Genomic DNA, 26,336 nt, shown 5'->3' with positions numbered 1-26,336 from the left:
ATCCATGAAACCCACAGAAAGGTGGAAAAGGGGGACCAAATCTCCGAAACTGTCCACTGACGTCATATACACACAGGACAGCACGGGCGCATGCTCCCTTATGCACACACCATGCACACACACACACAATAATAATGGCTATTTCTAAAGCTAATTATAACGGCGCCAAAGAAGGGCCCGAGATGACCTGGGCAGATGGGGCAGCCACTCCTCGTATATAGAATCTGCAAACTGGCCCTTGAGCTGCGGTCCAAGGCTCCATTCATGCCTCAGTGGCAGAGATGGGAGCGAGTCAGAGACCTCGAAATATACTCTCTCCGGGCCCTTTACAAAGCTTCCTCACTGCATGGAAACACTATGCCACGCCCACTAGAATGGCGCCATTAAAAAAAAGACAGACACTAACAAGGAGCCACAGCGTGTGGACGGATTGGAACCCTTGTGCGGTGCTCCGGGGAAGGGAAAGGGGTGTGGCCACTCTGGAAAGCTGTGTGGTTTGGTCTGCCGAGAGCCGAGTGCAGCTGTCACGTGACAGGTCGAGTCCACTCCCAAGACTCGAAACTTAGGTCCACACCAAAACTTGGGCTTGGATTTTTTTTTTTTTTTTTTTTTTTTTTTTGGTTCTTTTTTTCGGGACCGAACCGAGGGCCTTGCGCTTCCTAGGCAAGCGCTCTACCACTGAGCTAAATCCCCAACCCCGGGCTTGGATTTTTACAACCTCATTTGAGCTGAAAAATGGAAGGAATTCAAATGTCCTTCAACGGATGAATAAAATATGATGCAGATACACAATCGGGCGGTAATGTGAATTCTAACATAATGTCCCGAATCGGATAAGCTGTGAAAACATTAAACAAATAAAAAGAAGCCAGCCTCCAAGATCACCCACGGTACGGTTCTGGACTTGATTTTTAGTTGGTTTGTCTGTTTTGTGACAGGGTCTGAACTTACATAGCCTTAGCTGGCCTAGAACTCAACTCACTGAATAGACCAAGTTGGTCTCAAACTCACAGAGATCCACCTGCCTCTGTTTCTAGAGTACAGGGATTGAAGGCATACACCACGCCTGGATATTTTGTTTTGTTTGAGGCATGGTCTGGCTGTGTAGCCTTAGCTAGCATCCTATTGCAATGTAGCTCAGCCTCAAAGGTACAGGAATGCCCCTGCCTCAGCTTCCTGAGAGTTAGGGTCAGAGGCATGCGTCAAAAAGCAGCAAGATTCCACTTTATATGAAAAGTCCAACAGCGAAGTCTACAGGACAGAGCAATTGAGATGGCCCCGTGAGTCAAAGTGCTTGCTACCAAGTCTGAAACCACTTAAATACCATTCCCAGGACCCATATGGTAGAAAACTGGCTCCCACAACTTATTCTCTTATCTCCACACTCCACACACGCCCTATAGCTTTAAATAAATATATATTTATATATATTATATATTTATATAATATATTATATATTTAAATATATATTATATATTATATACTATTATATAATATATAAAATATATATATATATATATATATATATATATATATATATATTTAAAGCCTGGTGGTGGTGGTTTGCACCTTTAACCCCAGCCCTTGCCAGGTAGATCTCTGTGAGTTTCTAGTTCAGCCTGGTATACAGAGTGAGTTCCAGGCCAGTCAGGGATACACAGACAAACCCTGACTTGAAGACATTAAAAAAATAATAATAATAACAGGACAGGAAGTAGAAGAGTATTAAGCAAGGCAGGGGCTAGTTGAGGAGAACAGGGTTGGGGTTGGGGATTTAGCTCAGTGGTAGAGCGCTTGCCTAGCAAGCGCAAGGCCCTGGGTTCGGTCCCCAGCTCCGGAAAAAAAAAAAAAAAAAAAAAAGAGGAGAACAGGGTTTCTTTATGGGGAGGGGTAGGGAATGAAAGTGGTCACTCTGTGTGTGCTTTACCTCCTTTGCTCTGAGACAGAGTCTTCCTATGTATCTCTGGCTGTCCTGAAACTCATTGAGTAGGCCAGGCTATTCTGGAATTCGCAGAGATCTACCTGCCTCTGTCTCCTGAGTGCCAGAATTGAAGACTTAAAGGTGTGTGCTACTCCACCCTAGCTGTCTTCTATAGACCAGGAACTCACTCTGTAGGCCAGGCTGACTTCGAACTCCTAGATTTGCCTGTCTCTCTGCCTCCGGAGTACTGAGACTAAAGGCATGTCTCAGCACGGTCTGGCACTCACTGCTCTTTTGAAACGAGATCTTTCTATGTGGTCCAGCTGGCTTCAAACTCAAGGCAGACCTCCTACCTCTGCTTGAGCGCTGTGATTACAGGCATGTGCCATCACCCAGGAATTGTTAAGGATGCTTTCCGTGCTCTGGATCAAACATTTCCTAAGCTATGCAGCGCACCATACAGCACTGAGTTTGCCCCCAGCCAATTGCACACAACACTGTAAACTATATCTCAAAAAGCTGTTTGTAAAACGATTGTTGACTTTTGTTCTAGTCAGGACAGGCCTAAAAGGCTTTCGGCGTTCGAACTTCTTTTATAATTCACTCAAAGCAGTTGAGTAGCAGCCAATGACATTTTATGTTTTACTGTGCAACGTGCTTATGATCCCTACCCTATTCACCCTCACAGCCACCACCCACCCCCTCTCCCATGGGCTCAATACCGAGCCCATTCAATAGAAGAGAAACTGAAGCATGGAGCGATTGGGCAATTCACCCCTGAAACGCACAGCTGCTATGCCACAGAACTGGGGCTTAGCCTGTGTCCAACTTCTCAAAGCCAATAGTATACTTTCCTATCTAGACTCTAAATTCATAGTCTTTCCTGGACCGGGAAGACATCACAAAGCAAGGTGAAGAGATGGACAAACAAGGTTTAAAGGCTAGGGGGTTCATACAGTGCTTGCCAGGTGCCCTGGTTTTGGCCTCCAGGACAAATTACCTGTGGAGGTAAAGAGAACTAGGAGTAGGAGATCTTACTCTAAAGGAAGGAAGGAAGAAGGAAGGAAGGAAGGGTGGGAAGATGGAGTCTACCAGTCAAAGAGGACCAGTGAGCATGTTGAGTGCCCCTGCCTCAGAGAGAGGCCTCGCAGCCTCAAGACACTAACTGCGGGCTGGGGATTTAGCTCAGTGGTAGAGCGCTTGCCTAGGAAGCGCAAGGCCCTGGGGTCGGTCCCCAGCTCCGGGGAAAAAAAAAAAAAAGAACAACAACAAAAAAAAAAGACACTGGGCTGGAGAGATGGCTCAGCGGTTAAGAGCACCCGACTGCTCTTTCAGAGGTCATGAGTTCAATTCCCAGCAACCACATGGTGGCTCACAACCATCATCTGTAAAGAGATCCGATGCCCTCTTCTGGTGTATCTGAAGACAGCTACAGTGTACTTATATATAATAAATAAATAAATCTTTAAAAAAAAAAAAGACACTCACTGTACCAATCCCAAAATATAGAGACATAGTAATCTCTTAGTACAGGAAGTGGGGTTTATTAGAAGGTCAACTTTGTCAGTAACCTAGGATACCAGGTGTAATGGTTTGCTACTCGGGAGGCTGAAATAAGAGGATCATGTGAGCCAACCTGAGGTTTAAAAACACCCTGAACGACACAGTGAACCCTTGTCACAAAGCAGACTCCTGTCCCTTCTAGTCAGAGGTTCCGATTCAGTGGATCTGAGACCAGGGATCCAGGGTCAGGAAGCTTGTGGAGTGATTCTGAGTAGGGGGTCCAGGAACTGAATTATAACACCTCCAGAACAAACTTCTCTTTCTGGGTTGCCCTCCTCTCCTTCTCCCAACACCTCAGGGCAGCTCCTGACCCTTGTCCTCCCACTAGGGCTCATCCTTGTGAAGCTGTCTCTTTTTTTTTTTTCCGGAACTGGGGACCGAACCCAGGGTGTTGCGCTTCCTAGGTAAGTGCTCTACCACTGAGCTAAATCCCCAGCCCCGTGAAGCTGTCTCTTAACAAAGCCCTCCTCTTACCACAGCCTCATTTCCTTCTTGCACTTGTAAGATGTGGACCGAGAGAACAAGAGGAAAGAGACACAGAGCACACAGGAGTACTTGAGAGGAGCCGCTACTGTTACTACCATTATTATTGTTGTTCTCTTATGGCTACCTAAGCTTGAGGAGGTCAATCCCTGGATCTCCAAAATGGTAGGGACTTTGTGTCAAGTGCTGTGTTCATTCTTATGACTCAGCTATTATCATCTCCATTTCGTACTCTCCGAAAGTAAGGGATTCCAAAAAGAACACACAGCTAGGAACCAACAGCGCCTGCATTTGAACTGAAGGATCCGGTTCTCGGTTTCTCTTCTGTTGTTTGTTTATTTTGCTTAGTGCTAAGATCCAAACCCAGTAACTTAAACATGCTAGGCAAGCACTCTGTCATCAAGCTGCATTCCGAGACCCCAGCCCCAGCTCTTGAGGGTTTTTTGTTTTTTCCTAACGTCTCTGGAATTTATTTTTGTGTATGTACAAGCATGTGCATGTGCAGACGTCAGAGGTTCTCCTACCGTGTGGGTTTTGGGAATCAAGCTTAGGTCATCAGGCTTGGTGGTTAGTGTCTTTACCCACTGAGTCATCTGGCCAGGCCCAGTTTCTCAGTTTTCAATTGTCAGTTATCTGAGCACCCACAAATCGGAGGCTCACGGTTTGCAAATGCTATGCAAATGTTACACAAATGGTATTATGCAAATAATGCTGCACAGGGCCTGGTGTGAGGTGGGTGCTCAGTGGATGCTTTAAACAGAGTTAAATTGAAAGCCTGTACTTTTGGGCGGAAGTGGGGGAAAAACACCCGAAGACTACTACTCATGAAGGTTGAGGAGGTGCCTCGGGGAGGGTTTGCTGTCCAAGTGTGACAGCCTGAGTTCCTTCCCTGGATATTGTGGTGCATGGCTGCAGTCCCAACACTCCGGTGATGGGATAGGAGGTGGAGAGAGAGAACATCCCTGGAGCTTGTGGGCTAACTAGCTTAGAATACACAAGGCAGTGGTGGAGACAAGGGAGACCCTGCTTCAAACAAGGCATAAGGCAAGGACTGACACCAGAGGTACACAAACATCTTATGCACACATACGGGACAATCATACATACATAATTTTGTAATACTTAATTTTATAAAGACTTCACTGTTCTCTGTGTCCCCCATGCATTTTATTTGGTAAGACTCAACATCTTAAGAATTCTGATGACAAGGGTGGTAAGCCACCATGCAGTTGCTGGGATTTGAACTCAGGACCTCTGGAAGAGCAGTCAGTGCTCTTAACTGCTAAGCCATCTCTCCAGCCCGACAAGGGTTGTAAAAAAATAGTAATTCAAAATAAAAACATCGGAACGGGCAGAATGAGGTATCCGTTCAAAGCTTGGTGCATCCGACACTGGTCAGTCTTCTTGAGCAGCAGGATGACGGGTTTTAACTTCAGAACATTATATAATAGAGACAAAGGGAAGAATGAAGGATGTAGAGTAGTTGATCTGGTCCCACGTATACCTCTCTCCTGCTGCCACCTTCTGAATTTCTCTCTATCTACCCTGGGTCACCAACCTCACTTTCCATATGGACAACCAGGACCCAGTAGAAACAATTCCTGGGTGTTGTTTTCTAATCAGTGGGCTATGGGAGATGACAACCCCCTCTGTTTTAACTCCAAATTCACTTTTAATTCAAGTCAATAATCACACCCATTTTCCAAAGCCCTCTGTAAAATCCCAGGTAGACCAGAAGGCCTTCCCTCCGAGCCTTCTAGAGAATAAGACAGTTTCTCATCTAAGTCCTACATATTAAATTTCTTCCAATCCAGAGAACCATGAGGATATTATGTTAAGGGATGTCTTCAGTCCTGTCGCCTTTTACACAGCACCTAGCTTTCAGTAATTCAGAAGTCTGGAAGATGCTGGCAGTCAAACACAGAACAAATCTATTGATTTAATCCAAGACCCAAGATAGCACAAATCAGCCCAGGTCCCAGAGAAACGACAGTAATTAAAAAAGGCAACCCCAGCTGGGTTACAGGACATAACAGATAAACAAGAGTCACCCCCAAATTCGACTAAGAGGCCTTTCGGAAATGGACGACTCTCTGAAACGCTTGTCGAAAGTCTTCGTTGAACACAGTGTAGATGACGGGGTTAATGAGAGAGTTTAAATAACCTAGCCACGTGAAGAAGTCAAAGAGGGCCGGGTGGATCCAACAGGAGTCCCTGCAGATGGGGAGGACCAAGGATACCACAAAGAAAGGCAGCCAGCAGATGATAAAGGCCCCCAGAATGATGCCCAATGTCTTAGTGGCTTTCCTTTCTCGGGCTGCAGAGATCCTCTTGCGTTCTAAGATGCTATCAGCAAGCTTGATTTTCACCTGGTTGAAAAAAAGAGGGGAACCGACTGTGTGCGTGTGGCTCTCGTGGAGGCTGGGGTTGAGCGAGCAGAGTGAAGAGCCCGCAGAGCCCGTGATAAGCTGTGCTGTGGTGAAGCGCTTCCCGTAGAGGGAGGGTGGGTTCAGGATTCGACTCCGGGCGGCCACGTATATGCGGCCATACAGGATAATGAGCAAGATGGATGGGATGTAGAAGGCCCCACAGGTCGAGTAGATGGTGTAAGAAATCTGAGATGTGTTCACCAGGCAGTCAGACATCTCCTCGTGAGCCGTGGCCTGCCGCCAGAAGAGCGGTGGGATGGAGATACAGATGGAGATGGCCCAGACGGCCGCAATCATGGCCGCCGCGTGACCTGCGGTCCGGCGCTTGCTGTACTCCAGGGCATCGGTGATGGCCCAGTATCTGTCCAGAGCGATGACACAGAGATGCAGGATGGAGGCCGTACAGCATGTGATGTCAGAAGACACCCAGATGTCACACAGGATCTGGCCAAAGTTCCAGGTACGGGTGGTGGTATAGGCTATGCTGATGGGCATGACCAAGATAGAAACCAGGAGGTCGGTGGTGGCCAAGGAGCCAATGAGATAGTTGGCTGGGGTATGGAGCTTCTTGGTGAGCAGGATGGTGGTAAGTACGAAGGCATTGGAGAGGACAGTGGCCAGTGTAATGATGGATAGGACCACCACGAGGGAGATTCTGAGTGCCTGCAGGACCTCTGGGTCCCAAGCCCCTGTAGCATTCAGGGATCTGTTGGAGGCCTCCTGAGGAAGGCCTTCTAGGGACTGGTTTGGCAGCGACATGCTCAGTGTTTCTCTCTTCCCACAGACTTCTACACACACGGCTCACTCCTTCACCCTCATCCCATCCAGAGAACAAAGTCATACTTCAGCTTCACAACTGTGAAAGCCATACATCAGGACAGAGCTCAGCAGAAAGGCCTCAAGACGTGCCCAGGAAAGGACACCAACTCCACAGCTAGATGCTTCCGGAAGCAGATGAAGCCCAAGGCATCTTGGGGTTCTGGAACTTCTCCCAGCAGATGGTCCAGCCCAGTGGACGCATGATAGATTTGTTAGATAATTATCAAGGTCTCACAGGAGGATGGGCAGGGTTCTGGGGTTCTTGCCTTCGACATTCTAATGCTTTTTGAAACATAAAGACATTGACATATTTAACTACAAAACTTCAGCATTCCCCTGTTCATACTTAGAAGATTCTAGACATCAGGTCTCTTCCAGAGAGCTTTTAAAACCAGAGACAAAAAGAACCAACTGATTCAGAGGTGCACTCCCAGCAGCTCCTTTTTCCCAGGATCCTGCCAACACGTCATGAGTCCTCAGCGTTGGTTCTGTCCCGCTGACGGCTTTGCGTCTGACTAGACAAAACATTCCAGTTACCAAGACTCAAAGAATGCATGAGCTAGGAGAAGGCAAAACAAATGGGTCACTGCTGGTTCACCGAGCTGGGGATGTGTTCAGAAGCTCTGAGCTTGGGAAAGACAAAGAAAAAAGAGTAGAGTTAGAATCTAGAAAGAGAATCTTGAAAGTTGCAATTTGTAAGACGCAAATGGTACTGCTTTAGCTGCCCCTGGTCCTGTGAATCCTGGTGCTTGACTTTCTGAGATCAAGAACATGCGGGTGGTGGTGTGCCCCACCCACACAATTCCCAGAGGGGACAGAGTGTCCTAGGTTTTGGAAGGATCACAGTTTTGTTCCAAGCACATGAAGTCAGCACTGTAAACTGAGTCATAAAGCATCTCTCTGTGTAGCAATGACAACTAAACCAAACCAAGAAACAAAGGCTTCCAGAAAGAACCCCATATTGTCACATGCTGTCTGAGGGTTCAGGGTGACGGACCTCCATTCATTGGAACTTTCCAAATATCCTAGAGTCAGCACAAATGACTCGTGGCTAGGGAAGGAGGGGGACGATTGTACTTTTTATTAAGACATAGTCTCATGTAGCCCTTAAATTCACTCTCCTGTCTCAGATGACTTTGGATTCCTGATCCTCCTGACTCTGCTTTCTGAATTCTGGGATTACAGATTTTTATGCTTGGTTCTGAATGATTCTTAAAACAAGACAAAATCTACAGCAAGCCACGAACAGGCACATGGCTTTAAATCCCAGCACTCAGGAGGCAGAGACAGGTAGATTTCTGTGAGTTAGAGAAAGTTCCAGGTTACATTGTAAGAACCTGTCTCTAAAAGGAAAAAAAAAATAGCAACGACAAAAAGCTCGACAACAAAACCTCATTTCTTATTAAGTAAAAAGTTAGCTGCTAAACTTTAAATGCTTGAACATTTCTCATGATAGAAATTCACCTCCAGAAAAAGAATTGAACTTCATACATGGAAACTGGATTTTGGCCTCCTGCGGATCAGTTGGTCTGTTTTGAAAGTTTACTTTTTAATTTATATATATATATATATATATATATATATATATATATATATATATATTAAATAGCTGTCTTCAGACCTTCAGACACACCAGAAGTGGGCATCGGATCCTATGACAGACAGTTGTGAGCCACCATGTGGTTGCTGGGATTTGAACTCAGGACCTCTGGAAGAGCAGTCGGTGCTCTTAACCACTGAGCCACCTCTCCATTCCCTGACCTATTTTCATCTCCCATCTCAATGTAGGAGCTACCGTATGGTTTTATGTGTTCTGACAGGTGTGACTAATCTACACAGTGAGTCCCAGGATAACCAGGACTACATAGTAAGATTCTGTCTTAAAAACCAAAACCATGTCCAGGCAGTGGTGGCACATACCTATATTCCCAGTGATTTCACAGGTGGAGGTAGCAAGATTAGGTGTTCAAAGCCAGCTTCAGTAATACTCAAGTTTGAGGTCAACCTAGGTTATATAAGACCCTACCACCAAGAAAGGAAGGAAGAAAGGAAGGAAAGAGGGAAGGAGGGAGAGAGAAAGGGAGAAAGGAAGAAAGAGAGGAAACAAGGGAAGAAGAAATCATTCCAGGTTATAGGAGAACCTATCACCAAGAAAGGAAAGAAGGAAGAGAAAGAAAAGATAAATGAAAACATAGCCCTAAAATAAAATAAAATTTATTATTATTATTATTGTTATTGTTATTGTTATTATTATTTTGAGACAGGGTCTCACTGTGTAGCCCTGGCTGGCCTAGAACTCATAAAATAGACCATGCTGTCCTAAACTGAACAGAGATCATCCAGCCTCAGTCCCCTCTTTCTGAAGAGTCTTTAACTAAGTCAGGGAACCTACAATTTTTAATCCCATCAGATTAGCCTGAGAGCAGGCGAGATGGTACAAGTGTCAAGTGTAGCTGAAAATAAAGGGAAAGTTGGAGGTGCCCATAGCCCAGCGTGCTGGATTAAAGGCACACCCAGCCTGTTATTGTTATTAATGGCATTCTTGCTACGTTACAGGCACTGAGTCAACCCAGTCACCAAACTTGTCCAGTGGGCAATATATCCTCCAACTTAAGGAATCAGCCAGTGGGTGTTCAGAGAGGTGATGTCACCCAGCTGGAGGGAGCAGAACTGAGTCCAGAGCTCTCCAAATCTCTCTACCTTTGCTCAAAGTTTGCAACTCAGGAAGAAAAGCCTCAAGGCACAGGTACGGCCCCAGGGGTAATAAATAACAGAACAAGTCCTGCCCCCTCCTACTCCCTCTTGCCCCGGGGCTCCATTCCAAGTCTGCAGCTGCCTTTCCTTTCTAATGGCTCACACAGATGTGAAGTCAGATTGGATCATTGGATCGTTCGGAAGTTTCTTGGCTGCAGACAGCCTAGGAGGGCTTGCTACTGTTCTGTCCCCACAGCAGGCTGGTGTGACTCCAGGTGACTCCAGACATTCCAGTCACCTCCCTGCAGGAGGAGTCCTGGGCTGGGAAGACTGAGAGGCTAGTAGGAGGGCAAGCCCTTGGTGACAGCTTAGGAAGAGGGACAGGGACAAAGGAGATGGCCTTGGTCAGCGGCTTACACTAGTCAAGGAAGTGACATCATATTAGAGGCTTCCTGAACCGAGTTAGGAGACTTGTCCCTAATCCTTTATCTCTGGAGGCACGGTCTACAGATCCACAAACAGCTGTCTTTCTCAGTGACACCTCAAATAACAAAACAGAACCACAAACAAAGATGACATTACATTCTGGTCTCACCCAGGAGATGAGGCAACAATTCTTTCATCAAGGCAGGGTTTCTCTGTGTAGCCCTGGCTGTCCCAAAATTTGCTCTGTAGAGCAGGATGGCCTCCAACTCACAGAGATCTGCTTGCCTCTGCTTCCAGCATGCTGGGATTCAAGGCGGGTACCACCACTGCCCAGCTAAGGACCTGTGCTCCTGTCCCTGTCTGTGCTCGATTGATAGTAGAGAAACTTCCGTATTCATGAGCCGATGGGACAAGACTGATGTGGGTGGTCCCAAAGGTAAGAGCAAACCACCAGAAACTAGTGCACTGTCCCTCAATGGCAGGTCTGGCACCCCACCACAGAGCCCTATAGTGGTCTATTTCTCATTTTATTGTGTGTGTGTGTGTGTGTTTGTGTGCGTGTGTGTGCACGCGCATGAGCATGGACAGTGTGCTGGGAATTGAATCCATGACATCACGCACACTACACAAGCAGCCTACCACTAGGCTATCTCCAGATCTATTTCCTGTGTGTATGCACATGGCCAGAGGTCAACCGAGAGTGTCATTTCTCAGGTACTATCCACTCCATCTACCTCCCCACCCCACCCCCCCACCTCATTCTTAGACCTTGTCTCACTGGCCTGGAACTTACCAAGTCATGTAGGTTAGCTAGCCAGAGAACCCCAGGGGTCTCCTAGTCTCTGCTTTCCCTGCGCAGAGATTAGAAGCATGAACGGTCATGACAGGTTTCTCTGTGTGTGAGGCTTCCGGCTGGCTGTTGGAACACTTGGTCAGTGAGCCGTCTGCACAGCCCTGGACGTTTCTTTCAAAATGCAGCGGTGGATGCATGGGCTCTGTTCCTTCCCTCCATTCATCTGACCTTGAACTCTCTATGCAGCTAAGGATGACCTTGAACCTGAGTCTTCCTGCCCTCACCTCCTAAATGCTGGGATTATCGGGGAGTGCCTCAACACCAGTCCCCAGCCCCCACCCCCGGCGGCCCACACATGCTGGAGATCAAACCCAGGGCTTTGTGTGTGGTAGTAGGAACTCCACCAACTGAGCTGCCCCTGAGCCCTTTCATTCTTCAATCTTCACACACATATGTATATATAGACATACATACATACACATACATATATGCTTATATATACATTATATATATTCACACACACACTACTTCATAGGGAATAATATTTTTGTGAACAAAATAAAAAAGTCTGAGGGAGAGAAAAGTCAACAGAGAAGCAAGCTAAGAAAGAGGGAGCACAAGAGTGCACTGCCTTTGGGACAGAAGCAAGGGGCCCCATCCTTGGACGTCTGGGTGACCTCCTACAGGAACATTCACTTGCCAGCTCAATCTTCTCTCAGCTGAGGAGACTCAAATGGGCCCAGCTAGCTCTGAAAAGTCATACAAGACAGATTTTTCAGTTCTCCCCACCCCATTGTGGAACTGGAAGCAAGTCTTTTCCTCCTGGCCCCTCCCTGTTGGTCAATTAGAGCATCACCATTTTCCACCCAGAATCCTCCTGTGGTTTCAACAAAGTCAGGACACCCTTGACAGAGAAACTGGCACATAGCGGGGGTCCTCCCCAACCCCTTAACCTACGCTTCCTGCCCTGGGCTCAGGGAAGATCAGTCCCTTCTTTCTGAAGATTCTTTAACTGAGTCAGTCATAAAACCTACCAGAAGCAAAGCGGACTAATGGCTCTGCGGAAGCCAGTCTCGGCCTTTTAGAGGAAAGAAAAAAAATCCAGGGCTTTCTGATCAAAGATTTGTTGCAGTAGAATAAATCCCCCACAGAGGAATTCATGTCTGCATTCTCTGTAGGAGCGGCGTTGTACGGATGAGTGAGCCCTGGACAGGAGAATCGCTCTCCACAAGTCTGAGCTCTTTTCATTTTACCAAGGGCCTCCACAGCTCTTATCTGATTCCACTCGCTCTCCTGTGAGGGACTGCCCACAGTCTGAGCCCTTCTCTACCGGAAAATCAAGGTATCATGCACGCTTCCTGAGGACGAAGGGAGGGTTAAACGTAAGAATGTATGTGATACAGACAGAAAAATCTTCCCATGGCTTACGGTAGTGAGTGCTCGTGTGTGTGTGTGTGTGTGTGTGTGTGTGTGTGTGAACACGTTAGTGCTAATTTTAAACTTTAATCAGTCTCTTGAGGTACAAATAAATCAGTTTCAACATTCAACCACTCAAATTATAAAAGCTGGCAAATGGGGCTGGAGAGACGGCTCACCGGTTAAGAGCACTTGCTGCTCTTGCAGAGGACTCTACTCTGGAACCCAGCGCTCATAATCAGGCAGCTCATGACTGACTCCGGCTCCAAAGGGTCTGCCAGTTCTGGCTTCCTCAGGCACCTGCACTCACGTATGTACACACAGACATACCTGCACTCATGTGCACACACACACAGACAGACAGATACAGACACACACACATAATTAAATAATTAAACATAATTAAATCTTGGACTGGAGAGATGGCTGAGCGGTTAAGAGCGCTGACTGCTCTTCCAAAGGTCCTGAGTTCAATTCCCAGCAACCACATGGTGGCTCACAACCATCTGTAATGGGATCCGATGCCCTCTTCTGGTGTGTCTGAAGACAGCTACAGTGTACTCACATATATAAAATAAATAAATCTTAAAATAAAAAAAAGGATAAAAATCTTAAAAATCTGGGAAAAGGTCAGGTGTAGTGTGATGGTTTGAATATGCTTGGCCCAGGGAGTGGCACTATTAGGAGGTGTGGCCTTGTTAGAATAGGTGTGTCACTATGGGTGTGGGCTTTAAGACCCTCATCCTAGATGGCTAGAAGCCAGTCTAACACTAGCAGCCTTCAGATGAAGATGTAGAACTCTCAGCTCCTCCTGCACCAGGCCTGCCTCGATGCTGCCATGTTTCTGCCTTGATGATAATGAACTGAACCTCTAACCCTGTAAGCCAGCCCCAATTAAATGTTGTCCTTATAAGAGTTGCTTTGGGGGGCTGGAGAAATGGCTCAGTGGTTAAGAGCTCCAACTGTTCTTCCAGAGGTCCTGAGTTCAATTCCTAGCAACTACATGGTGGCTCACAACCATCTGTAATGAGATCTGGTGTGTCTGAAGACAGCTACAGTGTACTCCTATACATGAAAGAAAGAAAGGAAGAAAGAAAGAAAGAGAGAAAGGAAGGAAGGAAGGAAGGAAAGAAGGAAGGAAGGAAGGAAGGAAGGAAGAGTTGCTTTGGTCATGGTGTCTGCTCATAGCACACTAAGACAGGTGATAGCACAAACCTTTAGTCCTGGCACTTTGGAAGCAGAGGCAGGCAGATCTCTGTGGTTTTGAGGTCAGCCTGGTCTACACAATGAGTTACAAGACAGTCATGGCTCTGTAGAGAGATCCTGTCTCCAAAAAAAAAAAAAAAAAATCTGGAATATGTAGGAGATAAACACTTATTCTTTTCTTCCTTCCTTCCTTTCTTTTCTTAAGACAGTGTCTTAGCTGGGCATAGCAGTGCATGCCCTTGACTCCAGCACTCAGGAGGTAGAGGCAGGTGGATCTTTGTGAGTTCGAGGCCAGGCTGGTCTACATAGTGAGACCCTGTCTCAAAACAACAACAACAACAACAACAACAACAACAACAACAAGAAGACACAGTGTCTTGCATCCTAAGAGGGTCTCATACTCACTGTGTAGCCATGTACATCTCATGTGACCCTGGACCAGCCCAGGGGCTTTTGTACTTGTTAAGCAAGCGCCCTACCAACCGAACTCCCTCCCAGCCCCGGGAGGCAGCGTCTCGGCTCAGCACTTTCCTGTGTGTCTGCTCAACAAACATGAGCAGAGGGTTCGGACTGAGGCTCAGTAATAGAAACTTGTGTGATATATGGGAGGCCATGGGGTAGATCTTAGCCCTGAAAAATAAAAGTGTGCACGATGTGAGACATGTGCAAAAATCGTTCCCAGCAACTCATTAGTTAGTTAGTTAGTTAGTTAGTTAGTTAGTTAGTTGGTTGGTTGGTTGGTTGGTTGGTTGGTTGGTTAGTTAGTTGGTTGGTTGGTTAGTTGGTTGGTTGGTTAGTTAGTTAGTTGGTTGGTTGGTTAGTTAGTTAGTTGGAGTCTATCTAAACAGACAGCAGCAGAAGGCAACAGTAACTGTGGTAAATCCATACAGCAGTCAGTATGTTAGAGAATAACTCCAGACACTTATGACCACACAGATGGACCTCACGTTAGGTCAAGAAGCAGCCAGATACCAGCTGCGAGAGAACTTTATACAGTTCACCAACCTGCAAAATAATCCCCCCAACAAGGTCAGGATCCAGCGTGGCTTTTGCTTTGTTTTCAGACTTTGCCTTGCTCTGGAGCCGAGGCTAGCCTCAAACTAACCGGTGTTGACAGTAGAGGCTGTCCCCTAAAGCTGTAGCCTGACTGGGAAATCCATTTTCCAACAGGGCTGACTTGTCTGGCCTCAGTGGGAGAGGTTACACCTAATCCTGCAGAGACTTGACGTGACAGAGTTGGGGGATTCTCAGGGGGCCACCGCCTCCTAGAGGAGAAGGGAAGAGGAGGAGTGAGGAAGTCTGGGAGGAGACCTGGAAGGGGGACAGTGTTTTGGCTGAAAATAAATAAGAAAAGAAAAAAATCAGACAGACAATGGCAGCCCAGCATCAGGAAGCTAGCATCTGCATGTGAATAAGACTATTGGGGTGGAAAGTGAGGTGTCTAACAAACTCTCCATCCCTTGTAGCCACTCTGGCCCCCTAGTTATCTTTCCATGTTTTCCTTACCCAGAGTCAACTCTGGTCCAAAGTATGACATGGAAAGTTCTAGAAAAAAAAAAACATTTCTAAGTTATAAGTTGTGTCCCATTCTGAGCAGCATGATAAAATCTTGCACAGACCTGTTTAGACTGGCCCAGAGGTGACTCATCCCTTGTCTAGCATAGCCATGCAGCGTGCGTGCGTGCGTGTGTGTGTGTGTGTGTGTGTGTGTGTGTGTGTGTGCGCTCACTTCTCACTTCTCGCCCATTAGCCACCCAGAGGCTGTCTCCACTGGGACCAACTTCTGCTCTCCTGGCACTCTGTTCAGGTGGCCCTTCTATGGCTGTCACAACACTACACTGGTGCCTATGACATTCACATCACACAGGCCCTTAATTAGGTATCTTACATCACCAAAAAAGGGGAGTGGAGGGAGAGGTTACAGTCACAAAACTTAGAAAACCACTTTTTTTTTTTTTTGAGACCAGGCCTAGGTAGCCCAGATTGGCCTGAAGCTGTCTTTCTAGACCAGGTTGCCCTTGAACTCACTGAGATCACTTGCCTCTCCAGAATCTTCCTTTCAGCTAAATATCTGACTCTGTCACTCCCCTAATACCCCCCTGGGGCTTCCACAGCACTTTCACTGCTTGGTTTAAGAGCCCCACCATGCACAGTCTTTCCGCCTCTAACACATTCTGACTCAGCCTGCTGGCAACACACACTCCAGCAACACACAACTGCCTGCTTTGTGGCAGGGCTCTCTCCCCCTCTAAACCTCCGTCTCTGCCTTGTCCTCCTATGCTTGGAAAGCATCATCTCTTCTGCCTTCTGGTTCTCTCTGTCCCCAGCACCCTTCTGGACTGCATGCTTGAGATGTCTTTCCTAGTCTGCCTAGGTGCCCCTCCCCTGAGGACCCATCACTATCAACACAAGAATTCCTTAAGGACAGGGCCTTGGTTTTATTCCACCTATGACTCTGACAAGAGTTTATGCCGACGGGGTTATAGAGATGCCTCGGTGGTTAACAGCCTCCATGGCTCTTGCTGAGGACCCAGGTTGAACTCCCAGCATCTATGTTAGGCAACTCACAACTGCTCATAACTCCAGCTCCAGGGCTTTGATGCCTCTGTACCTGGGGCACCTACATTCATGTGCACAGACTCACACACACAATTGCATAGACTCACACACACAGTCGCACGATAAAAATTAACCTTTAAGGGCTGGAGAGATGGCTCAGTGGTTAAGAGCACCGACTGCTCTTCCAGAGGTCCTGAGTTCAAATCCCAGCAACCACATGGTGGCTCACAGCCATCTGTAGTGAGATCTGATGCCCTCTTCTGGTGTGTCTGAAGACAGCGACAGTGTACTTATATATAATAACTAAATCTTTAAAAAATAACCTTTAAATGTTTGTGTCAGACACCCGAGCAGATGGGGAATGGCTTGAAGAGCAGGTCTGGTGGTGGCAGGGGTTCTAGGCTTTAGCTTGGCCTTGCCACTAACTTGCTCTATGTATATATGTCATGTCCTTATTTGACACTCATGTTCTCTATTCTTTTTTTTTTTTTTTTCCGGAGCTGGGGATCGAACCCAGGGCCTTGCGCTTGCTAGGCAAGCGCTCTACCACTGAGCCAAATCCCCAACCCCGACACTCATGTTCTCAAACTTCAATTGGACCTGGAAGTACAGGCCTGTAGCCCCAGCTACTCAGGAAGCTGAGGCAGGGAGATGGAAAAAGTCCAAGGTGTGCCTGAATGGCAGAGTGAGCGTCAGGCCAGCCTGGGCAACTGAGGAGAGACACTGTTTCTAAAGAAAAAAGAAGAAAGAACAAGGGTGCTGGAGTTGTAGCTCAGTGGTAGGGCTCTTGCTTTTGAAAGGTCTAGGGTTTGGATTCCAGCAGGGTGGGGTGGGAAGGGAAAATGCCAAAGCAAAAACAAAACCAAACCCACAGTTATCTGAGCCTCACCCTCTGGGAGAGAGCACAGAGACTGTAATTCCTAAAAATTCCTCAAGTGCTTCTCCCTCGTGGCCTGCCTGGGGTGACACAGAGATACGGCCATCTCTGATGGCTGAAGATCGATAAAATGTCACATACAGGAGAGACCTGTTTTCAGGGCCTTTGAACCAGTTAGGGAAGGATAGTTCAGGTTTGCTTTCCTCTGGGTTGTTAGGAGCCAGAGGCCACTTGTGAACAAGCCAACGAGAGGCTTAAAAGCAAGAGCCTTTGCCATTGTGCCTGTGGGAAAGTGGGCAGCGAGGTCTTAAAGCCCCTCTGCCCGCCCTTAGCACTGTCCCTGAGGCAGGATCTGCACACCCTTTACAGGAGGAGAAACAGAATGAGAAGTGATTCACTCAAGGCCATGCCTGGCACAGCTGGATTGAGAGCTCGAGTCGGGGGGACTCTAGAAAAGTCAGTATTGAGGTCACTGAGCACTTGAGGAGTAGACATGGAGATGTGAAAAACAATGGGTAAAAAACAATGACATACACCTGGAATCCCAGCACTCGTGAGGCTGAAGCAGGAAAATAGAGTTCCAGGCTAACCTAGGCAACACGGTGAGATCCAGTACACAGACAGACAGACAGACAAACAGACAGACAGACAGACACACACACAGATATATACACAGTGAGACACACAGACACACACACACAGAGACTCACAGAGACACACACAGATACATACATACAGAGAAACACAGACACATATGCATAGATACACACACACACACACACACACACACACACACACACACACACACGAACCCCTTGTCCCTGCTCCACACCCCCAGACACCAAGGACTAGATAGTGCAGCCCCAGAACAAGTAATTGCAAACGAGGCGCTATCGCCCCCTAGGGCTCAGCTTGGGAATTTTGTCTTCTGAGAACTACATTTCAGGCCAGGGAAGAGGGCAGCCAGGGAGGCCACGTGGGTGGCCAGCCTTAAAAAGAGCTTACCAGGCATCGTGTTAAACTCCCATAGATAGACACTCATTATGACCAATCACAGTCCTTTCTACTGTCTCCCAGGGGAGGAAACTGTAGCTCAGAAGCACATCCAGAGCTAAGATGAAATTTTAGCACTGGGATTTGGTTTTGCCTGGCGCCACGCTACCCGTGAAAACCTGTCCGGGTCTCCTTTCTCTTCCCACAAAGATTTGTTAGGTGCAGGCCTGCAAACACGCAGGACATCTTAGCCAGGCCTGGTGGCTCCGGTACTTGGGAGGCTGAGGCAGTTTGAAGTCAGCCTGAGCTACATAGCAAGATCTTTATCTAAGAAAAATAAAGAGAAAAGGGAAGGAGAGGGGAGAGAAGAGGACAAGTGGGGAGAGAAAGGAGGGGGGAGGAGCTTTATTCCCGCTGGGTTCTAGCATGCTCTCCTGGCAGAGCCTTCTCCCACCAGGCCCGTAGGTAGACTGCTAACATCTTTGTTCAGCACTTGGCACAGCCCAGAGGATAGGGGGAAGTGGTGTGCAGAGTGTCTCACACTTGGCTGTGCCTGGAGAGGGCCTGACAGCCACCCTGGCTTGCAGCAGGTGAGGCTGTTAAGGACCAGGCTACACAGCCCACACCGAACAGTGTGTGAAGGGGAGGGAGAGGGGGTGGAGCGGGGTGCACACAGTCTCGGGAGCCCTGGGATTTGCAAAAGACCGAAGTGTCAGAGTGGGAAGGGCTTTTAGGAACCAATAAGTCCGGCTCCCCGGCAGACAGGCTCAGAAAGCATGAGGCGTTTCGCCTGCTCACCCAGTGAATTACAGGTGGAAACCCAGTCTCCAGATCTCAAGACTCTCACTAACAGTGTGAACCTGAGACAAGGGCAGACATCCTCGGGGGAAGTCCTGCCCCACTCGTGACATATGCTTCTGCTGTTTTCATGCCTCCCACCCCACCCCCAAGACCTCTTCTATCGACAGCAAATCTGCAGCACACAGTCTGGTCAGCTATACAGGCCTTTTGAACTGCACTCCTTGGCCTGGAGCTTAACTCGCCTCCTCTCCTGGTCCTCAGATGCTGAACATCTGGATCTCTAGAGAGCATTCAAGCTCAGGGATTGAGCCCATTCTTCAGGGCTGAAGAAAAGGTGGTTTCTCCATCATGGGTAAACAAGACAACAACAACAGAGATACATTTCCTGGAAACCAAACAGGGAATCGTAGTGTTTTAAAGGATTCAAACCCACTAACCACCATGTGGTTCCCCTGCTGGCAGACCCCGGGTGAGGAAGTAGCCTGTGGAATCAAATAGATAGCTTGCTTCCCAGATTCATCTACCCACTCTGCGATCTTGGATAAGCTACTCAGCCTCTCTGAGCCCATCCCCCTCGTTCAATAACGGAGGGCGTGAGCAACCGCATCTGACACTGATCTTCTGAGACTTACGGTGGGGTCTAGAAACACAGTTTCTGTGCCTGGGATGTCCTGAGAGGGTGACAGGGTACATGCCAGGAGCCATGGAAAGCATCAGCGACAGACAACCTGTTGTCACCCTGAGACCCTACTGGGAGTGGCTTTGACGCACAGGACTGAAGCTTGGAGAGCACTTGCCTGTAGTCACCCCAAATCCCTTTCACTTCCTGCCATTTACCATTGCAACGACCACTTGGGCCGCTTCCTTCCCCTCCTCCCCCTCCTTCCCCTCCTTCCCCTCCCTTATGTGGATTCATCAAAGCTCCAGCTGAGGTGAGCATTTGGAAAGACAATGGTTCTTTTGCTTCTAAGATTGTTTCCATAGGTCCCTCCTGCTACCCAGAATGCCTTTCTTTTTTATAGTTTAAAATCTTTATTGTATGTGTGTAATGAGTGTGTGGTCCATGTATGTGCACAGGTGTGTGTGGCAGACAAATGAGGACACGGGGTGTCCTCCCCCAACACTCTCTGCCTCATTCCCTTGAGATAGGGTCTTTCAAGGACACCATTTTTTTTCTTTTTCTTTTTTCTTTTTTTCGGAGCTGGGGACCAAACCCAGGGTCTTGTGCTTGCTAGGCAAGCGCTCTACCACTGAGCTAAATCCCCAACCCCTCAAGGTCACCATTTAACCTATGCTGGCTGACCTGTGAGCTCTGGGGACCTGCCTGTCTCTGTTCTCCAGATCTGGGGTTGCACGGCCATACTCTGCTTTTCCCACATGGGTGCTAGGAACTTGAACTCAGGTTTTCATGCTGGCACATCCATCCCTCTTACCCATTGAGCCATCTTTCCCTCTCCTCCAAAGGATGCTCTCTGGAAGTTTCCCTGGACCCCAGAGTAGAACTGATCACTCCTGCTCTCTGTACTAAGTTTCTGATGTAGAATTACATTTGGCCTCCCCAACTGTCCTCAGTTGCTGACATCCTGTGTCCCTGCCAGACTGGAATGAGTGTCCTTTCCCAGCCACCTCCAGGACTCCCTATGCTACCTCCCCGTCACTGAAATGTCCTCTCTCCTCTGTGTGTGTCAGTCTGTCCTGAATGCAGGGCCTGCCTCACTCTGCAATGCAGAGCTTTTGCGGCTCTCTTCTCCCCATAAAGAAGGTCGTTCCTAGAGCAGGGACTTGACTTTGTTCATAGCAAAACATTTTAGAGTTGATACAGACGATCAATAAAAATTTGCTCAAAGGATGCATGAAAGAATACAGACGAGTCTACCCTTCTTAGACCTGTCCCCTCATCTCTAGTAACCCAAATGCCTTGTGGTGAGTCTATCAGACTGCCCTAGAGGAGCTCAAAAGTCAGTCAAAATCGAGTGGTGGTGGTGCAAATCTTTAATCCCAGCAGCGGCAAAGGCAGGTGGAGGTTTGTGAGTTCGAGGCCAGCTTGGTCTACAAAGAGAGTTCCAGGATAGCCAGGGCTCAAAAAACCAACCAACCAACCAACCAACCAACCAACCAACCAACCAGTCAAGTACTCTCACCCAGACTATGAATTGACTGGCCTCCATATTTCTGATCAAACACAGGGCCCTGTGCATGAGAGGTAAGCATGGCCCAGATAAGATATAGCCCAGATTGACCTCAAACTGGACACCCTTGTGCCTCTGCCTCCTGAGTGATGGGTTTCCAGGTATGTACCACTAGGACTAACTTGTTGGGTTGTTTTTTGGTGTTTTGTTTTGTTCTGGTCCGAGGACACAATTTGTGGTATCTGTTCTTTCCTTCCACCATGGTGTTCCCAGGAATCAAACTCAGGTCAACAGGCTTGACAGCAACACCTACTGAGCCATCCTGTCAGCCCCTCTCCATGCTTTTTGGATTGGGGTGGAACCCAGGGCTTCTCATATATGAGGCAAGCACTCTGCAGCTGAGCCCCCAGCCCAACACCCCAACTGAGAGTTCTTTCTACTGTTTCTCCCTGACATTTAACCAGCTATCTCATAAAAAGGAGGCAGCTGAGGCCCCCAAGAGTCAATGGCACTCTTGAGAGCCTTGGCCTTAACGGACCAGGTATCTTACACCCTTCCAGGTTCTGTTTCCTCTCTCCACATATGTGGGACGTTCATTTGTCTTACTTTGCACTGCTATGTCCGCCTGAGGACACACTATCTCTGCTTCCTCTAGGAGGCCCTTCCCCGGTCCACCAGCCTGAAGTACCACCCACTTTCTGCAGAGTCTCAGGTAGCACAGACCAGATTTCAAGTAGGTTATGTGGTCAAGAACGACCTTGAACTCCTGCCCCTACCTCCTGAGCAGTGGGATTATAGATATGCATCATCATGCCCAGTCGTACACACACACAGATTGATCGAACCAGGACCCTGCTAAGCTTGTTAGGCCAGCGCTATCATCTGAGCTACGTCCCTAGTCCCAAATCTCTCTCCTCTAATCTCCTGACCCCAAGTTCATTCGTGTCTCCTCCTGCCTATGGCCAGAAGCTCATTGAAGATAAACCCACTCCCTCTCTGCTCCAGGCTACACCACTTGCAGCCAATCTAGAGTGAGTCTTTTTATAAGACCCAAAAGCACCCAGGAGAAATCAGCAGCATCAGGTCCAGAGCTGACTAGAGTGCCGGTCTAGCATGCATAGGCTCTGAGTTTAGGCCCCCAGATCTAACCCCATAAATGATGATGATGAAGAAGAAGAGGAGGAGGAGGAAGAGGAGGAGGAAGAAGAGGAGGAGGAGGAGGGGCTGGAGGGATGGCTCAGCAGTTAAGAGCACTGGCTGCTCTTCCAGAGGTCCTGAGTTCAAATCCCAGCAACCACACGGTGGCTCACAACCGTCTGTAATGGGATCCGATGCCCTCTTCCGGTGTATCTGAAGACAGCTACAATGTACGCATACACATAGAATAAATAAATAAATCTTTGAAAAAAGAAGGAGGAGGAGGAGGAGGAGAAAACAGTCTTCTCTCTCTCTCTCTCTCTCTCTGTTTTTGTTTTTGAGACAGAGTCTTTTTTTTTTTTTTTTTTTTTTGAGCTGGGGACCGAACCCAAGGCCTTGCGCTTGCTAGGCAAGCTCTCTATCACTGAGCTAAATCCTCAACCCCCAGAGTCTTATTTTGTAGCCCAGGATAGCCTCAAACTCAAGACCCAACCACCTCTGCATCCTGAGTGTTGGGATTATAGGTCTGGGATAGCACTCCTGACTTCTGCACTCTGTTTATAACACTCTAATGACCCCTGATCATCCAAGATAAAGTCCCAAACCTCACCATGATCTACAAGTCCCTCACTGTCTGCCTTGACACCATCACCTCTTTGACATCAGTTCCTACGGTGCCTCCCCTGTCAGTACCCCACTTCATCCACCAGCACACAGCCGCTCTCCCCACTTCCAACGCCCTCCTGAGATCACTCTGGCACTTAACAGGAGCTGATGCTTTCCAATCTGTTTACTGACCATCTCTCCACCCCACATCCCCACCGTGCCCACATAACACGTAGCTCAGTCTAGCTCATCACTGTATAACCAGGGCCTGACTAGCGGCTGGCTGACAACAAACGGGTGGATTCCCAGCTCAAGAGTGCTCCAGGCTGGAGACATCCACCTGAGTCATGAGTCAGGTGGTATGGAGAGCCCCGAGGGGAGGTGAGGTCACCCAGGGAGAGGGTCTACCATAAACAGGGAGAAGGGCCCAGGACAGCAGAGCACCCAGTGCCCGACACTCAAAGATGAGCCTGAGGGAAAAACAAGGAAGAGGAAAGACAGTGTTTAGTCAAAGGAGACCAAAGGATCCTGTTCCGGGGAAATGTCTGGCCACAGTGTTAACTGTGGAGGGAGCTTTGGGGGGTGGGGCACCTTAAATCGGATATGGCTTCCTGTGTGCTGCTGCAGTTGACCTTTGGTCTCTGTGGACCTGATGGGTGGGAGTCATCTCAACGAGGAGGGCTCTCTCTCAGGTCTGGGAATGCCAGCCTTAGAGGATCCATATTTCTGTCTGTGTTCATGTCACCCTTGCCAAAAAGAAATGTTATCCATCCAAAGAGAGAAGGGATCACAGCAGATCTATCAGGCAGCTGGCAAACACAAGGAGGCATCCCTGTCGTCGGACGGAGAAGAGTGGAGGCCCCAGACCCTAACTCTTACACCCACTGGCCTGGACTCCAGCTTCCAATGGAGTCCTGGTCTCTTAGAGAAAGGATCACTTTCTGCCAACCGACTGGGAGGTATCAATGATCAAAGGTCAGCTGCCCAAGTGGACAGCGGCTGTTGTCAAAAAAAAAAAAAACACTCCTTACAGGAAGGGCCGAGAGTCTAGCCAGTGTCACTGGCGACCAGAGGAAAGCACAGACAAGGTCCACTGGAAAACCCCATCAGGTGTTCTCACCCTTCCTGATGCCGCAATCCTTTACGACAGTTCCTCATGTTTTGGTGACCCCTCAACCCTAAAATTATTTTTGGCACTTCATATTTGTTGCTACTTCATAATTGTAATTTTGCCACTTTTTATACATCCCAATGTAAATATCTGTGCTTTTGGAAATGTTAGACGGCCTCCAGCGAAAGGGTCAGTCGATTTGCAAGGGGGTCGCGACCCACAGGTTGAGAACCACTGCGGTAAAGCCATTCCCAAGATAAGATCTGAGATTGCTGACTACAAAGCTGAGTTCCGGGGTGAGGTCAGATGTAATACTAGGCAATGATTCCATTTGGTTTTTGCAAAGCAAACCTGAAAGGTGGTGGTCGTCATCCTCGTTTCAGATAGGATGGAGCCAGTGCTCAGAGAAGTCTAAAGCTTTCCCCGCAGCTAAGCAAGTGACCAGGGCTGGTTTGCTAAATGCAACCAGCCTGGGAGTATCAGGGTCTTAATCTCTGCCGGTCCCCACATCCAGCGAGTCAGCGGGGGGTGAGGGTGGGGTTGAGTCTTATATTCTGCAAGTACTGTGACTTTGGGCAAGATTTTGTCCCCGTTCCTCCCACCTGCAATAAAGCCAATCTCCCTGAGCCTTGCAGTTCTGATGTTGCTTGAGAAGCTAGGATTTGCAGAGAACTTTACCATGGACGCAAAAGCATTCACGGCCTCTCACTCATTCCTACCAATCCGCAGTGAAAGGGGAAGCGTCCTCTCCATTTGAAAGATGTGCACACTGAGGCTCAGAGAGAAGCAGTGACCTGCCCAAGGTCACGAGCAAGTCAGGGCCCTTCTCAAACCCAAGCTCCAAACTGGACACTCCTTTAAGTCCCCTCCGGTACCAGCGTCACCCCGAGACCTGGCCGGTAGAGGGCTCCCCTTTTCCCTAGGCCATCACCAGGGCCACCTGGGGGGACATCTCACCTCGGGCCTGGAGGAGGTGGGCCAACACCTGCTCAGGGGATCTTCCCAGAGCGCGGGACATGGAGGACGCTCTCCTAGGGTCCCGCAGCCTCCCTTGGGGGATCCCTCGGCCCACCCCCACGGTCCAGGATTCTGGATAACGATCCTGGGTGCTCCCTTCGGGCCCCGATGGTCCTTGGGGACCGTCTTTCGGTGCGCTCCTCTCCCGTCCTAGAGGCTCACAGAGGCGGGACGCCAGGTGACCCATCGGGACCCGCCCGGCTGGGCTCAGCCCCGCGAGGCTGCGACGCCCCGGGCTCCCGCGCTTACCGGCTCCCAGCCGGGAGGTACGGGCCAAGGGTGCGAGCGCCCCGCACCCCTGCGGGCTGCAGCCTGGCCTCCTCCACGACCCCGCTGAGCTCCGGGCTCCACCGCCCTCCGCGCCTGCAGCTCCGGCTCCGCGCTCCTGCCCGCGCCCGCCGCTGCTCCGCGCTCTGCTCCCGGGCTCCTCCCCCGCTGGGCTCGCTCCGCACTCGGCCTCCCGCCCACGGCAGGGGAGGCCCGCCCGGAGCCCCTGCCCCTGCCCCACGGTGGGAGGACGCCGGGGACAAGAGTGGAGAAGGCCCACCTGTAGGAAGGAACGGACTGTCCGGGGAAAGTGGACCGTGCCTAGACTCCATCCGCGGGTTCCTCTCAAGCTGAGGCTCCCGCCCCCTACCTTTAATTTAGCAAGTATTTATTGATCTGCTTTATGTCTGCACCGGCTATGCACTGGGCTAAAAACGATTGTGCAACCCCCGCCCCTTAGGGCTCACGTTCTACTGGGGCGGATGCGATGCACTTAAGGAGATGACATGTTTCAGCCGGAAAGGAGGTGGGGAGTGGACAGGGTGGTCGGAGGCGGCGGGGGTGGGGGGGTGGGGGGGGATAAGTCTCACCAGGAAAGCAGCCTCTCAGGACAGACCGGAGGTAGGAAGCGTCCCCGGCCACACACCAGAAGTGGAATGGGTACAGTCAGTTTCTGCTGGTCAAGCAGAGTGATCCCAGAGTTTGGGCAGCAAATCTGACCGCCAGTTCCCCTATTCAGCGTTTAGTAGGGGCTGCGGATGCAGAGAGCTAGAAAGAAGAGGGCTGAGTTCGAAGACGGGGGACAGCAAAGACTCCTGCTTGACCAGGTTCAGCACAGCTCGGGTAGACCTGGCCTTCGGTGTCCTTGCCCACTGTGTCTCCTTACTGTTTGTATAGTCTCAAGCCTCGTTATCACCCGCATCCACCAGTAGACTGGTTATGTGTTCTTGATGAATTGACCCTATTAGCATCATAAAGTGACCGCGACTCTTCATCCGCGGTAAAAGTTGGTCTTTGGGTCTCCTTGGGGGGCGGTGCACAGGGAGATCTGGAAGTGCCCACCAGCACCCACACAGCTGTTTGACATCT

At 49.0% G+C, this 26,336-nt stretch overlaps 1 protein-coding gene across 1 annotated transcript; it reads right to left on the bottom strand.

Moving 5' to 3' along the window:
• Window positions 1–5,117: 5,117 nt before the first annotated feature.
• On the bottom strand, window positions 5,118–25,395 carry Htr1d (5-hydroxytryptamine receptor 1D). The gene is made up of 2 exons (NM_012852.2): window positions 25,230–25,395; window positions 5,118–7,843 (listed from the first exon to the last, which is right to left on the bottom strand). Exon 2 carries the CDS (start codon window positions 7,153–7,155, stop codon window positions 6,031–6,033), a length of 1,125 nt encoding a protein of 374 aa, NP_036984.1. The 5' UTR covers window positions 7,156–7,843; window positions 25,230–25,395; the 3' UTR covers window positions 5,118–6,030.
• Window positions 25,396–26,336: the final 941 nt, after the last annotated feature.

Source organism: Rattus norvegicus, chromosome 5 (genome assembly GCF_036323735.1).
Source record: "Rattus norvegicus strain BN/NHsdMcwi chromosome 5, GRCr8, whole genome shotgun sequence".
NCBI lineage: Eukaryota > Metazoa > Chordata > Mammalia > Rodentia > Muridae > Rattus > Rattus norvegicus.
The sequence above is the reverse complement of the archived record's forward strand: the minus strand, read 5'-3'. Positions and strand labels throughout refer to the sequence as shown.